This window comes from Delphinus delphis, chromosome 9 (assembly GCF_949987515.2).
Source record: "Delphinus delphis chromosome 9, mDelDel1.2, whole genome shotgun sequence".
NCBI classification, from domain to species: Eukaryota; Metazoa; Chordata; class Mammalia; order Artiodactyla; family Delphinidae; genus Delphinus; species Delphinus delphis.
The window spans coordinates 86,225,943-86,241,890 of record NC_082691.1 but is presented as its reverse complement, the minus strand read 5'-3'; the positions used below and the strand labels follow the sequence as shown (position 1 = coordinate 86,241,890).

The following is a 15,948-nucleotide window of genomic DNA, read 5'->3' as shown; positions in this document are numbered from 1 at the left end:
GACCTGCAGAAGGGAAACCGTCAGGTGAATCTGGTCCACATTCATAGTTGGTATACAACAGTCTCTTCTTGCCTGGCATCTTACAGTTCACAAAACATTTTTACACATCTTATTTAGGAACTGTCACCACTCTACCAATAGGGAAATTGGGCACAGAGATTAAGGATTCTCTCTGAGATCACACAGCTACCTAAATGGTACTGCTAGGCCTTGAATCTACATCTTTTCCCTCTTGAGTCCTACGTTCTGTTCTCAACACCACATTAATGCTCGAGTTCCATTAACAACAAAGTACGTTTATAGAATGCAACTACTGTTACAATATGATTTTCCTTTTATACAGCAGTTCTGAAAGCAGTTAACATCCTTAAGGGTGGGCCAGAGGTATTTTGAGGTTAACTTCAAGAGTATGCCAAGGATACAGAAAGGAGTACAAGTACCAGGAACTCAGGCAGGCCTCTGGCCATGCTCGAGGCACACTGTTCTAAGAAGAGAATGACTCACAGTTTATCATGGTCACAAAGACCTAAGACTCCATTCTTTTCCTGAATAGGTCATTCCCCCTGCTCCCTGCCCTGCCAACCAAGAGGCACTCTCAGTTGTCATTTTTAATTTGTTATGCCTCTGTCACTCATAACCCCCCATTTTACAAGCTCCCTCCCAAACCACATACTTATTTTGAACTCCAAGGTCAAAAGATAAAGAATAGGACTGGCTACTATAATTAACAGGAATGATACTGAGATGGCTAGTTATTTTTCAATGACCTTGGCATTTTATAGATTAAAAAGTCACTGGGATCCTAGCAAACAGGATCTGCTGCCAACACTTACTTAAAATTGAGAGAAAGGCACAGGGGTTGAGACTGTGCCCAATGCTACACAGAAGTCACTGGTGGATGTGGAAATAAGCCTAGGATTCCTGACTCCTGCCCTGGGTTACCCATCCTTACAGCCCAAGTTCAGAGGGCAGGTATTCAACATGTGCTATAGACATTACCAAGTGTTCTAATCTCCCCTTTTAGGTTTTGCCAAACATCAAACTTACTAGCACAGCGGTGGCCAGACCACTTCTCCTATAGCTTTTCTCTCTTTCTTCCTTGTAATGTTTCGGGAAAAGATATAACTGACCGCCTTTGCTTTTCCTAGGTGAGAGTCCAATGGGAGGAAAGTCACACTCACTTGACGTGGGAGCAGCTGGCATCTCAACTGTGTTAAATACAAAGCCCTCTTTGCTTATTGCTCCCTTCCCACCAGATGACAAATACATCAAGGGAGAGGAGGTGATGACCCACATTTCCATCCTTTTGAGTTAATTCTCTGGAGGATTAACCCAGGAAAGGCCAATTCCTTACCTTATCACTGCACATCGTTTTCCTGTTTTGAACACAAAGAAATGTTACTTGTGGGCCATGCTCAAAGCACACTCTAGAAATGAAAGCTATGCAGTAAGATGGATTATTTGATTTGTAAAGTGAGAAAACGTAATCCCTACTTTGAATAAAATCATTTGACAACTAACTTACTGCAGAATGCAGGGTCACACACAAAGCCAAGAATATGTAAATCAGATGAGGAGATGAAAAGGGCCAAGAGGAGAGCTCCTTGTTATTGAGAGTCGGTCTGGAAAGCTCACACAACTCAACCCGGACAATCAATTATCTTTGTTTGGCATATTTCTGAGTTTATTTTTTTCAAGGTTCAGCCCTTACAATTTCTTTCCTTCTTTGGGGACAGGGATCCAGAATTTTCCCAATCTCTGCAACACCTCCAGGTTCTCTCTATTATCTTTTCTACAATTAATTTTCTATTTCAGTTGTTTTTTCTTCTAGTTCCTAACCTACAAGGTATGTCCCCCCTCAAAGAAAACCTGGGAAACACAAGTCCAAATTTACAAAACAGATAAAATAGGACTGGTCATTAATAGCAGATTAAGAAAACACCATTTTATGAAGTCACTTACCAGTGCTCTTTAAAAATGGAAACTTCTCCTAGAAACTTTGTAAGATACACCAGAACTTCTTTATTTCAACACTGTCTCAAAGAAAACAAAGTCTTTCTACAGTACATATTGTTTGCCTGAATAAAAGTCACGTTTTTGAGGGAAAAATATTAACTGCAAAGTATGTAAACATTTAAAAAGCTGACTTCAAAAGTAGTTTTATGAAACACAAGGGACATCTTGTAGTGTCCATATATAACTTTTTATTAAGAAAATGAACAAAATACATTCTTTCTCCATATGTACATTACATACAACGTAATTCTACAACTGCAATTGTTCAGCAGATCACTTATTTATTCACAAAGCAGTGTTAACACATTCATCAAACCTGGGATCAGAACATTACTTGTACTAAGAAACAAAACAAACAAAACCCTAAAAAGTCCATACAGATAGGGCAAAAGTAAGATAAAAAGTCCATACAGATAGGGCAAAAGTAAGATAAAACAGAGAGGATCATGAGGGGAATGGGGAAGATTATGGAACACACTCAACACAGCCCAACGATGACTTAGAACAATAATGATGTCAGGGGACACCTGATGCCCCAAAACATTTCTGTTTAAAAACTACAACTAGCTTATGCCAGCTGTTTCAGATTTCCCTCATGATTTCCTTTCTGATTTAGGTACTTGAGGATACAGAAGAGGAGGGTAAAGGAAGGAGTAGAACCCTGAAAGGTTGCAGTTTTTTCCTTCACATATTAAGAAAAAGATTCTCATGAAATATAAAACTCTAAATCTTAGCTGGTAACCAGAGAAATACATTTTTTGGAGAGACATTTGCTAAGCACAGTAAGGGAACTCTTGTTTCAAGGACTCCTTATTTATATACTTACGTTCATTTCATCTGTTTTACTTTGCTCTTCTCTGCTTTTCCTTTGGCCTTTGAAAAGTACCTCATCCTTTTTAGGTGTGAGTTTAATTACGGTTATATTAAAAAGTCCATCTAAACAGAAAGCTCTAAACAGAAAGCTCTTCATGGGTATGAATATGCTCCAAATGTCTATAATGGTGCATAAAGGGCTTAAAAATTCAAATTAATCTTAGAGATAAAATTTCCAATGACCTGAACAAGGCAGATCCCTATAGCTTTTGGGTAGTATCTTACATGTATAGTTTAGGCTTAAGAGATACATATCAACAGAATTATTTTCAGACTGTTTGTCTAGAAAAGGGCAATGCTTTAAAGGAATATAGTAAAGGTAGAGAAAAATGCTTGCAGACAATGAGGAATGGCTGTGTCAAAAATTTTTTTTTTTTTTTTTTACTTTTTCTGGCCTTTACCATGTTGGATAACAGAAGGAAGACAGGAAGAATAAAATGAGTAAGTCTCACCGGTTAAATATTAGTGGCGTTCCTTCTTCACACTTAGTAATTTCCTAAATTTCTATGATAAACATATTTTTATAATCACAAAAATCAATAAATGTTATTATTTATTTAAAAGTCCCATAAAAGATGTTTAACACTCTCCAACTTTCAGATGAGCTGGTTGCTGTAACACCATGTTTCCAGTCCAGGGGATGTTCTAACAGAAGGAGCTATCCATAGCGTTAATAAGCAGACCCAGAAGGACAGACGGATTCTATTGGCTATGAATGGAGCTGTACCTTCCTCCTCAACCTAATTTGCAGTCCAACTTTGGTTTTGAGGATCTATCTCTACCTAAAGGGATCTCAATTTCAGGCCAATAAGTACACACACACACACACACACACACACACACACACACACACACACACCCCATCTTTCCACTGAAAAGGTGGAATCATGTTTGTTGCCAAGAACAACACAAGAAAAGGAGGCCCTAAGCTTTCCTGTGCTCTTTTTCTGAGGCTGCACACTCAGCTGTACATAGATTTTGAAGTGGTGACAGGGAAGAAATCTCATTAAAAAGAAAAACCTATCTCTATAAAAGAATCTGCTCATAGAAAAATATCATTATTTTGCAATTTCTAAATTGACCTATACATAAAATAAAATTAATACTATACTATTTAATTCATTCAATTCAAAAGACATTTTATGACAAGTCAAAAAAGCAAGCTGGCTTGAATAACACAATCACAGCATATCTTGGTCAGGCTAAATGTAATGCTTAAGAAAGTGAGTCTGGGCTTCCCTGGTGGCGCAGTGGTTGGGGGTCCGCCTGCTAATGCAGGGGACATGGGTTCGTGCCCCGGTCCGGGAGGATCCCACATGCTGCACAGCGGCTAGGCCCGTGGGCCATGGCCGCTGAGCCTGCGCGTCTGGAGCCTGTGCTCCGCAGCGGGAGAGGCCACAGCAGTGAGAGGCCCGCGGACCGCAAAAAAAAAAAAAAAAAATAGAAAGAAAGAAAGTGAGTCCACTTTTATTTCTCTAAATGGGTAGTTTACAATTGAGGGAGAAATCAGTTTACAACTGGTCACCAAAATCATTTTTCTGGGAAAGGAAAAAATATCTCAAAAAGGAGACCATGTGCATGACTTTTAAAAACATATACCTTCCCCATAGAAGACTACTTGCATTTAAACTTTTGGACTTTGATATCCTACTATCAAATTTGGGGTTGGGTAGACAATTACTTTAATATGTCATAACTTTGTATTCAGTGCTCTTACAAGTATAGTTAATCTGTACGGGTAAAATTAAGCTAAGCCTTTATAAAGGTGCAAGTACCCTAAGACTTCTAAAGTAGACAATTTAAAAAATGTAAAGTTAGTATGCTAACACATATATATGGAATCTAAAAAAAAAATGGTTCTGATGAACCTAAGGACAGGACAGGAATAAGGATGCAGATGTAGAGAATGGACTTGAGGACACAGGGAGGGGGAAGGGTAAGTTGGGACGAAGTAAGAGAATAACATTGATATATATACACTACCAAATGTAAAACAGATAGCTAGTGGGAAGCAGCCACATAGCACAGGGAGATCAGCTCGGTGCTTTGTGACCACCTAGAGGGGTGGGATAGGGAGGGTGGGAGGGAGGTGCAAGAGGGAGAGGATATGGGGATACAAGTATACATATAGCTGATTCACTTTGTTATACAGCAGAAACATAACATTGTAAAGCAATTATACTCCAATAAAGATGTTAAACAAAAAGATAAATATAAGAAATAAAAAATGTCAAGTTATACATCTCTGTCCTCAGTTTTCCCCCTTTTATCTTAAGAAGGAAAAAATAGCAAACTACAAGGCAATGTGATAAAACAGTCACTTGCCAAAATCTGATGGCATGGTCCTGATGGTATAAGATCCTCTCCTTTGTTGCAAAATGAATTTATAAAGTTCTGCCAGTTGCAATGGAATTGAACTTATTCTAAATAACTTCTCTAATTAATCACTTCACAGATGTGGAGGAAACCTAAAGAATAAGCCAAAATTATTAAATACTTCTACTGCCAAGCCCAGAACTCATGTATTTCCTGGAAAAGTAGAATAAACAGAGACCCTTTGGATTATGTGTAATTAATTTATTTTAAAACATGGAAACTAAATTGATGTCAGTTCAATTCTGTACGGGTTAGAAGTTAAACACGAAATGACAATTTTCTTCCTATTTTAAAGGGTTAGAAAATGAACACCAACCAAATTGACACTAGCTAAATTGTAACAAAGGCTTTCTTGAGATTTGTTAATAAAGGAGAGAAATTAAGCTCAAAATTGGCTACTTAACTCCTTAATCATGCACACAGGCCTGTTCAGTATATCACACAGTGTTTTTCCTTCCTGCCAATTAATTTGGCATTCATTAAGCACTGAGTGAAACTGAAGGATGATGATCTCCTTGGGCTAGTATTTGCGTGGCAGACAGCTCAGATATCCAAACTAACCGCTGTGAATGCTAGCATCCCAGATGGTACAGAGCTGTGTTGCAGCAAGAGCTTAAACTCCATGAAAAAGCAAGTCCCCTGGGAGCCCAAAAACTGCATGTTAAAATGTTTTATTGCTGGTTTTCCCTCTGAATCCTTATCAAGGAATTGGCTGTACGTAAGAAACTGCTCACCTAGTTTAAGAGCTAGAGCCCATTACACTGGGTTTTCTGTTTCCAGATCTCTATCAGCTACTTGGGAGACAGTGAGGAAAGCAACTAACCAAGAAATGCTGCTTTCCAAAGACTATTCAGAACTGAGCTTTGATCCCTCTTGATAGTTTTCTCAGCACTGCTTTAAATTAATTGAGGGTTAGAAATGAAGAGTTTTCTTTCTCATTTAGATCTGTGGACCTTCAAATCCATGAGCAAAAAGCTCCTATTTTTCCTTCTCTAACATACCCTCATTCTCCTCACTAGCTCTGTTCCTGAGGTTCAATACCTCGAAGTGAAAATGCCACAGACAGGCAAAACAGAACATTGTGTACAAATGTCTACTATTGTGTACAATAATTCATTGAGACTAAACAGCAGATAAAAAGGTAAAAAAGAAGACCAATTAGTTCATAATTACAAGTGATGTCTTACAACTGGTCTACTTCCCTACTAAACATTTCCCCCCTTTTTTGTTGTTGACCCTATAGCTCTCAGATAACATCCACATAACATTCTGTTTTCAATCAAGCTAGGCAGTGTTTGAGGACATGACAGTATATATTTGTAAATCTTATTTCCAAATAATGACTATTGTGGAAGATAAACTAGAACTACCCTTTGATTTTCAGGTTTTTAAGTTCTGAATTGGGATCCAGTTCAAGATCTATAACTTTAGAGTTCTACCTAACAGAAAACACATAGTGATATGGTTTCCCACAAGGGCATCTCTCTCTGCCCCACGAGAAAACCTGGTTTACCATAACCTCTAATGACTCCTTAGGTTAAGTGCTATAAATCTATTGTCAGAGGATTTAGCTAAGAAAAATAAAAAAATAATGGAAACAATTCACAGTATTTGTGGGATAGGAAGAAATCAAGGTTTAAAAATTATGTATAAATAAAATCTCTTAAGATAGCAGTTTTTCTGAAAGATAAAAAGAGCATCTTGTGAAGAAATCAATAAACTACAATCATGAGTCCTCCCCATCAAAACAAACGGTGGCAACATCATTCAGCTGATCTAGGTGGCTCCTAACTATTTCAACAAACTTTGAAACTTCCATCTTCAGCTGAAACACCTCTAGACTAGAAGTTTTGGGCAGCCAATGTCATTTCAGCATTAATACAAATCACAGGGAGATGTAGGCCAGAGTGAAAAATCACAAAAGAATAATGTTATTTGACTAATAAGGAATACAAAAATTTTGAGTGAAAGAACCCAAAGATCTAATCTACAACTACTGTCATATGCAGACCCTCTATGATTACCCCTCTAATAACTATGAACTTTTCCTGAGGGAGCCTGCATATCTTAGATTAAGGACTATCTTAAGAATTTAAAACAGTGAAAGTTCAGGCCAAAATTTCTGCAAAAGGACGAAATTACATATGAACATGTATTTTTTAAGAAAAGAAGGGTTACAAAGGGTATATTTTTTACAGCTAGATGACGTTGCTTAAAGTACACATTGTAATGATCCTCTCTCATAGAAATCACTTCAAACCATAATTCTCAACTGCTTTGCAACATTCAATCAGCTAGAGTTAACACAACATTCACCCAGGAAAAAATTAAATGACCCACAATTACCCAATGAATTTCATATTGTGTTAAGAATAATTATAGGGTAACTCCTTCCATGACACTGAGTTTAATTCAGAAAATAAAATCAGAAACATACTCCTTTCTAAGTGCTTTTTGATTCATTAAACATCATTCTCAATCTCTCACCAATGATTAAGTACCTCAAACTAGTTTTTGTTTATAGATTTTAAAACGGTTTTATTACATGGAACTCTGTTAATGTATCTCTAAATAGCACTTTTAAGGCAGATGTGAAAAGATCCACTACAAAGATAAGCTAGCAAACCATTTATATTCAAGACATAATTCACCAAAGAATGCAGTTTACAATCTTAAACAAATCACTGAGCTCTAAAGCCAACAAGCTTTTCTTTGATAAATCAGTGTATTAACTTTCTAATGTTTTCTATCAGTTTTTACTTATTAGACATAGATAAGTCAGTTTTAATGAAAACCAGGTCTGAAAAGACAATCTTGCTAAAGGTTAATACTGTCAGCTTTAGCAGAGTTAGGCACCCAAATCTGAATTCTTTTGCTTCACAGATTGATATATGTGAATTAATCAAGCTGGCCACATGAGGTCTCTGTCATTCCACAAAATGCAACTGCATTTTCAAAGTATCTTGCAAATCAGATAATTAATTTCTCACGAGGTATAAGCACTGAAAATGTTAGAGATCTAGTTTACTTCTAGTTTAAATTATTTCTAGTTTATATTCTGGAATAATATATTCCACTGGAAAAAGGAGAAATGGGGATGAAACTGAAGCTAGGGATAATGACACTGAGCAAATTGTACCCCACTAACTAATGCATCTAAAACCAGGTGTTTCAATCTGGGGCTCACTAAGCTAGAATGAAATAATTTTTAAGTAGTAAAGCATAGATATTTGGCTACTTAAACAATGTATATAAATACCAAATTAAATTATAATATAGTGCTGGAATACTTGGAAATACATGTAGCTCCTCACTAAATATATAAACAAGTTTCATATCAGGGTTCTGATGTCGAAAGTGAGCAATGTGTCAATCTTGGTCACGGATAAAATGAAGCCTATATTCTCCTGCAATCATTACCAGCAGTGCCTCATTAAAGCCCCAGGGTACAAATTTTGATTTACCTAGTCAATAACTTCCTAAACACAGTCTATGTCACTTAAGTAACACTAAACAGTTTGCTATGACTCAACCCCATTTAAACATGTTAGTGAAAAAAAAAATTCTGTAAGTGAAGAAAAGGGAAAAGGTTCCACTTAAAGTGAGGAAAGATGAAATTAGAACAAGCATGTTTAGAAAACCACCAGTAGAGAGTCAGAGAAAAATAAGAACAAACAAAATCACTGAGCTCAAGAACTGAGTTTCCTCCAAATATGGAATCTAAGGAACGGAAAAAAATGACCCAAAAAAGCACTATAAAAATAAATGGTGGGGCTTCCCTGGTGGCGCAGTGGTTGAGAGTCCACCTGCTGACGCAGGGGACACGGGTTCGTGCCCTGGTCCGGGAGGATCCCACATGCCGCAGAGCGGCTGGGCCCGTGAGCCATGGCCGCTGAGCCTGCATGTCCGGAGCCTGTGCTCCACAACGGGAGAGGCCACAACAGTGAGAGGCCCACGTACCGTGAGAAAAAAAAAAAAAAAAAAATGGTGGAGGGAAGCAGAATTTCATTTGGTTATGGTTTTTGAAGGGCCAGAATTCACAGTGAGCAAAACTAGAGCTTTTACATTTAGAAACTCTTATCAAGTTCTTTCCTATCAACCTGTTTCCATGAAATGAGTTCAATAGGCTACAATATTAGCGATATTAATATTTTATGTTCTTGACTGTCAAGGAAATCTTTTAATGAAACTGCCTAAGTATGTAGGTAGATTCTATTTGCTCACTTGTAAAGTCAACTGGTTATTCTGCAGCTACACAACTTGGTACTTACTGAATTATGTACTATATCTTTCACAAGGTAAGAAACAAATTTAATTGTTTAATAAATCACTACTGATCGATTTGGGATGCTTGGAAAGCCAAGCAGCCCAAGATTCAAGCCTAGAAGTAGGACAAATATACTTCTGTCCTTCCCCCAAAGACGAGAAACCATGCAATAATGACAGACTGAAGAGGGACCTCAAAGTCTCATTCCTATACATGAGACTTTTCAAAAGTGCAATTCAATTTCTTCTTTCTTTGGTAAGGCCTAATCTTGCTACTCGGGGACACAGTAAATTCTCTGAAGTCATTCACTTGGAAGAGCCACTGGACTGATGGACATTTATTATACTTAGCCTGCTTTAAGCATGGTGGGTATCAGTTGCATACAGCACACTTCTTGAGCAAATGTAAGCACTGGCCAGGTTTAAATTTCCTATGCTGCATTCCACAGCACCTCATGGAACAATACATACCACCACTCCTCACAAAAAAAGGAACAGTGGAAAAGCCCATCTGCCTTTCTTTTAGTTTAGTAAAAAATATTTGCACCATTATTTTTCTTTTTCTCCATTAAAAAAGCCTGGTCTATTTGTTTAATGAAATGCCTGTCAGCTGTATTCCACTGGAAAACTACAAACCATTATTCTTTAAAATATCAGTATATAGAAGCAGATGTAGGGAGCTAATGTGTATGAAAATAAACAAAAACGTAGTTCTGGAACCCATCCTCCCAAATGAAAATGCTACAAACAGATAGCACACGGAAGAAATTGAAGCCCTGGTCCTGCACAGCTCTAGCAGGGGAAAGAGTCATTTTCTTCCAAAATTACTACAAAGATATCAATGAACATGCTAATCACAACTAGAATCCTCCTGCTGGTAATTTTGAGAGTGGCTCTTAAAAGTTCTGAACTATATTCTCTCCTCAGTTTAAGGTTTCTGTGACTCAAAGCTCTGTAATAGCCACTATAAAATATATCATTATAGAAATACTATATACCAATCTCAGATAAGTGTGGGGATCAATCTCAGGTTTCACTTTTTAGTTCTATGACAAGGAGCGTAAATTAGAGCCCTCTGTTCCTCCTACTGTTTAATGTAATACAAGACTCTAGTCAACAGAGACACATATATCACTTAAACATACATCAATTGCCCTACAGAACTATATACTGTTAAGAATGAAGAGGTAAACAAATGATACATATCACTTACAAGCAGCTGTGTGATTCAAGATAAAGTGAAATGGGAAGAAAGGAGAAAGAAGAAAGGCCAAACAACCCAACAACAAAATTCCAATTCTTGTAGCACTGAGTCTGTGAACAGTGCTTACTTGCCCCAATTTTATAAAAATGAAATAAAAATCAGAAAAGGGTAGACTGCCTGATTTTTTCTTTTATACTCATGAATTCTTAAAAGTTAAAGTAATAAAATATATATATATATATATATATTTTTTTTTTTTAAATGGAAAGTATACCAATTTCACTTTATTAGCCTAATTTCGGAATGGGATGAGGACTATGGGGTTGAGGTCAGGTGTGAAGGACGAGGGTTAAAATTTGTGACAGCAAAGATCCCTTCAAAATTCTGGTGCAGTCCTCAGTCACTGCAGCCTAATTGTCAGTCAATAGAGTTGAAATCCAGAATACTGAAAGCAGACTCCTGTGCTCCATTTCTGTCCAGGTACTCTTCGGTCACAGTGTGATGAGGTCCACCAGGTTGCCTTTAGGAGGAGTCATGCTGTCAGGAAAGAAATTTACTAAGGTGTCAAAGAGCTGAGTTCTTTGAGCATAGGTGTGATCCACATCGGAAAAGCCTGGTGAAGGAGAGATATAAAGAAACTCATCCACTGTGTTTAAAACTCAACATGTAACAGAAAACCTAGTTGAGAAAAGCAGCAATGTATAATGGAAAAACCAAAACCAAATCAGGCTTTGAAACCAGACAGACATGGGTCCTGATCCCAGTTCTACTACCTAGCAATGGTATGATCTTAGGTAGGGTAATCAGCCTTTCTGCAACTGTTTCCTCAGCTATAAATCTGTGATAATCCTGTTCATGTCATAGGTTTACGGTGCAGATTAAATGCAATTATGTGAAAACCACCTAGCAGAATGACTAGTACTTTAGTAACTAATACTGATTTCTCTTCTTTTCCTTATAGGCATTTTCCTCTTCTAGTCCACTGAGGAATTTTCATTCCTCTTTTCTGACTTTTTGATGCTTTTGAGCAGTAAAAATTTTTTGATAATAAAAATATAATCAAAATGAAAGAGGTCTTTAGAAAGTAGTCTAAAATCATTAAGCCCCGGAGAGCTGCAAGAAGTCTCAGAGAACTGAGTGAAAATACAGACAGCTGAGGTTAAGAAATACATCTGTAATACACAGAACGATACCTGGCACATAGGAAATACCATGTATTTATGGTACTATGCATCAGGCTCTATGCTAGGCACACATCATGTGAAAAATAGAGAGCAATGTACTCCTTTTATCTAGATGAATGTTCTAGTAAAATACATTCTAAAAAGGCTAAGATCGTTGAACCGTAAGATATTTTTCCCCCTTAATATCTAGTAAACCCTTAATTTTCAAGTTTACTCCAGCCAAGGAAATATTCAGTGAGATGACTCTTTCCTTTAGTCAGCCAGTAATAGTATTGCTCCCCCAGCTGCTTCAAATTTTCTAGGCACATATGAAGAATGAAAATGAAAAAATAAACAAAGTAGTCTATTGATTTTCCCCATTCCTGAGATGGCTAACTGAATATGAGAGGCCTACTGAATGCCATCAGAAACAGAAATAGTGCCAGAAATTTCTTTATGCCATGATAATCAGTGAAGACTATTTCAAATTGGACTGATTTTCAGTTAACTTAGAATACAGTTTTAGATGCAATCTGCCTTTTAATCTTGTAAAGAACATGAACAGAACAGAAAGAACATTGCCAAGGATACCAGTTTCCTGGAAGGAAAATAAACAATGCCTCAAGAAAGGTACATTCCTCCTTATTAAAAAAAAAAAATTATTACTATTTTAAGTGTGAGGGCAAATGTTTACTACTTTGAGATGAGTTTTAGATTTAACAAAGCCTACTACTATATCACAGAAATGAATGGAAGGAAATACTCCAAAATGTAAACAAAGGTTACCTCTGAATGGTGAGATTATATTTTTTCTATTTTATGTTTTTCTGAGTTTTCTAAATTGCTTTATTTTCGACTTATTTTGAAAAATTTCAAACTCACAGAAAAGTTTCAAGAATAGTACAACAAACATTCATATACATATATCCTTACCTAGATTAACCAATTGTTAACATTTTGCCACATATTTTTTCATTCTCTCTTGTTCTCTAAGTGTGTTTGTATACCCCACTCATACTTTTTTTGTGGAACTACTTGGGAGTAAATTGTAGACATCTTCACCCCTAAATACTTGAGTTCATTTCACCTAAGAACAAGAACATTCACTTAAATAACTACTATATATTAAATTTAGGAAATTTAACATTTATGTCTCAAAAATCTTTTTTATAGTCATTTTCCCCACTAATCTAAAATTCAAGATCGAACACTATATTTAGTTATCCAATGTCTTTAGCCTGGAACAGTTCCTCAACCTGTTTTTTTTTTTTGTTTGTTTGTGACACTGTTATAAAAAAAACAAAGAGCAGTAATATAGTAGAATGTATTAAATTTGGGGTGTCTGGTTGCTTCCTTATGATCAGATTCAGTTTATGAAGTTGGCAAGAACACTACATAGAGATGCTGTGTCCTTCTCAATGCATCATCTTAGGAGGCATGTGGTATCAGTTTGTCCCAATACTGAGGATGTTAACTATGATCATCTGGTTAAACTGGTGTATGCCAGATTTCTCCAATGTAAATGTGTACTTTTCTACCTTTGCAGTTAATAAAATATTGATGAGAAGATAGTTTGAAACTGTGCAAATATCCTGTTCTTCAACAGATCTGCACCCAATGATTTTAGCATTAACTGATGATTCTTGCCAAAACAATTATTATGTATATGATGGTGATTTCCTAATTCGACAATTCCTTCTAGATTCATTGGATGACATTAATTGCAAAGAAGAGTTTTCCTTTTCCTTCCTTCATTTTATTTCTCTATTTGCATTAGTATATACTCATGAATCATTTTCTTGTTCAATAGGTTATATCCATTCCTGTCATTATTCATTTTAATACTCATATGTTCTCCCTCTGTATCTTTTTGAAATGTCCCCATTACTTTTTGAGTACATCCTTACTTTCTGGCACAGTAAGATCTCCAAGCTTATATTTACACAGCTCTGGAGTCCGCCATTTTCCCCAGGAACCCTAATTCCTTTTAGTGGCAAATGATATTTAGAAACCAAGATCAGTTGTGCTAATTGCCCAGGGTGGTGTTGTTTCTAGGCCTATACATATATGCACACATATTATACACTCATCTATTTAAAAAAAAAACAAAATCATTAGTCCATGCTTTTATTGCTAATTCAGTTTTTTAAGAACCTCACAGAGTTCTTCCTCTCCTTATTCCATTCCATGTTTATAGCTCCTTTCTCCTACTAGGAAAACCTACTCCCAGCAATATTTATTCATTTGTTAAACCTAAAACACACAAGTTCCAGAATTACTATACCCAAACCATTACCAGCAAAATTCAAGATTTCCTTGCTTTTATTGTTTTTAGAATATACTTCACTGATAGTATATAGTCTAAGCTGTATTTAAAAAGGTTTAATTCTCTTTTTTCCCCTACTGTGCAATTATGTTACCAACTTGATAAACATGTCTGTTTGTTCCTGTTCGTATTCAACTTTAGGGCTTTTCTCATCTTTTATTTTATTTTCTTTACTTGTAAAAATGCTGTGGTACATTATATTTTTAAGAGAAGCTACTGATTCTGTGATAGTACTCTATAAAATAATACCATTTTCATGAGATCAAATGATTTAGGAGGGAAGGAACAAACACTGAGTCTCTACTACATGCTAGTTTCTTTACGTATGACATTTCATTGTCACAAAAATAACCCAACAAAGCAGTTACCATAAACTCCAATTTCAGATGCAACACTTAAGAGAGTCAGTCATTTAATAAGGCATCACAGTTGGTGAGGAAAGAGAATGGAGCGTGAACCCAGGTCTGACTCCAAAGCCCATTTATTTTTATTAACTGAGTGCTTATTAAATTGTAGGCAATGTGCTAAATTCATTTAATCCTCAAAAAAAACCTTTTATTTTTATTCACCTTTTACCAATAAGGAACTTGAAATTTACACTCTCATTAGATGAATGGTTAAATTATGGTAGATCCCTATTATGGAATATTGTGTATCACTTACAAATAGAATAAATCTAGTACAGTTTCATGTAAGCACCTCCAAGCCACATCATTAAATTTTAAAAAGTTATGTGGAGAATACATGTTTTTATATTATGTAATAAATAAAACCAGAAAATATAAAACCATACATCTATGTGTGTGTGTGTGTGTGTGTGTGTGTGTGTACATATATACGGTTGATCCTCATTATTCACAGATTCCATATTTGTACATTTGCTTACTTGCTAAAATTTGTAACCCCCAAATCAGCATTTGTGCCACTTTTGTGGTTACTCACAGACATACACAGGGTGGCAAAAATTTGAGTCACCACATGTAAATATATGTTCTCAACTGAGGTCAACTAGGTAATGCTCTGCCTTCTTGTTTTAGCTCTCATACTATAAACAAGTGTCCTTTTCACAGTCTACTTGGTGTCATGTTCTTCAAATTCTGTGTTTTTTGTTGGTGACTTCACCGCTGAAAATGGCCCCCAAGTGTGGTGCTGAAGTGCTGGCTAGTGTTCCTAAGTGCAAGAAGGCTGCAATGTGCCTTATGAAGAAAATACAGGTTAGATAAGCTTCGTTCAGGAATGAGTTATAGTGCTCTTGGTGTGAGTTCAATGTTAATGAATCAACAGTATAAATACACAAGTAAGGTGTGTTCCTGTTGAAAGAAAGCAACATTATATTATTAATCAATTGACAAAAAGTCTGTGACAAGAGGCTTACAGGAACCTATCTCTGTATTTTCCATAGGAGCAAAGGGTCAGTATTCACCAGTTCAGTGTTATAGGTGACTTCATAGACTATTACTGTGAATAATGGGAATCAACTCTACCTGTATGTCGGTGTATAAAGATCTGCCAAATACAAGTGGTTACACTTGAGGGAAGCAGGCAGGGACTGAGGGAAGTTGTTCAAAGAGAATCTTAATATTTTAAAAAAATGCATTAAAAATGGGTGGGGCACCAGGAAACTCATCAACAGCAACATGACTACTTAAATGGTAGAGACAGGACAAAAAAGGTTGTATTGATTTTAAATCTCATACTCCTAATTACTGTTTCTCTCATTTTCA

At 36.3% G+C, this 15,948-nt stretch overlaps 1 protein-coding gene across 7 annotated transcripts in view; it reads right to left on the bottom strand.

Annotated features, from left to right (window-relative positions):
• Nucleotides 1–3,249: 3,249 nt before the first annotated feature.
• MKLN1 (muskelin 1) overlaps nt 3,250–15,948 on the bottom strand; it is a 355,934-nt gene continuing 343,235 nt past the window's right edge. For 6 of the 7 annotated variants that reach the window (XM_060020905.2, XM_060020903.2, XM_060020906.1 and 3 more), the window contains one exon: nt 3,250–11,348. In XM_060020905.2, the coding sequence (XP_059876888.1) occupies nt 11,227–11,348 (122 nt within the window). In that variant the 3' untranslated portion in view covers nt 3,250–11,226. The remainder of the gene's footprint in view (nt 11,349–15,948) is intronic. The other variant, XM_060020908.1, reaches the window with a different exon arrangement.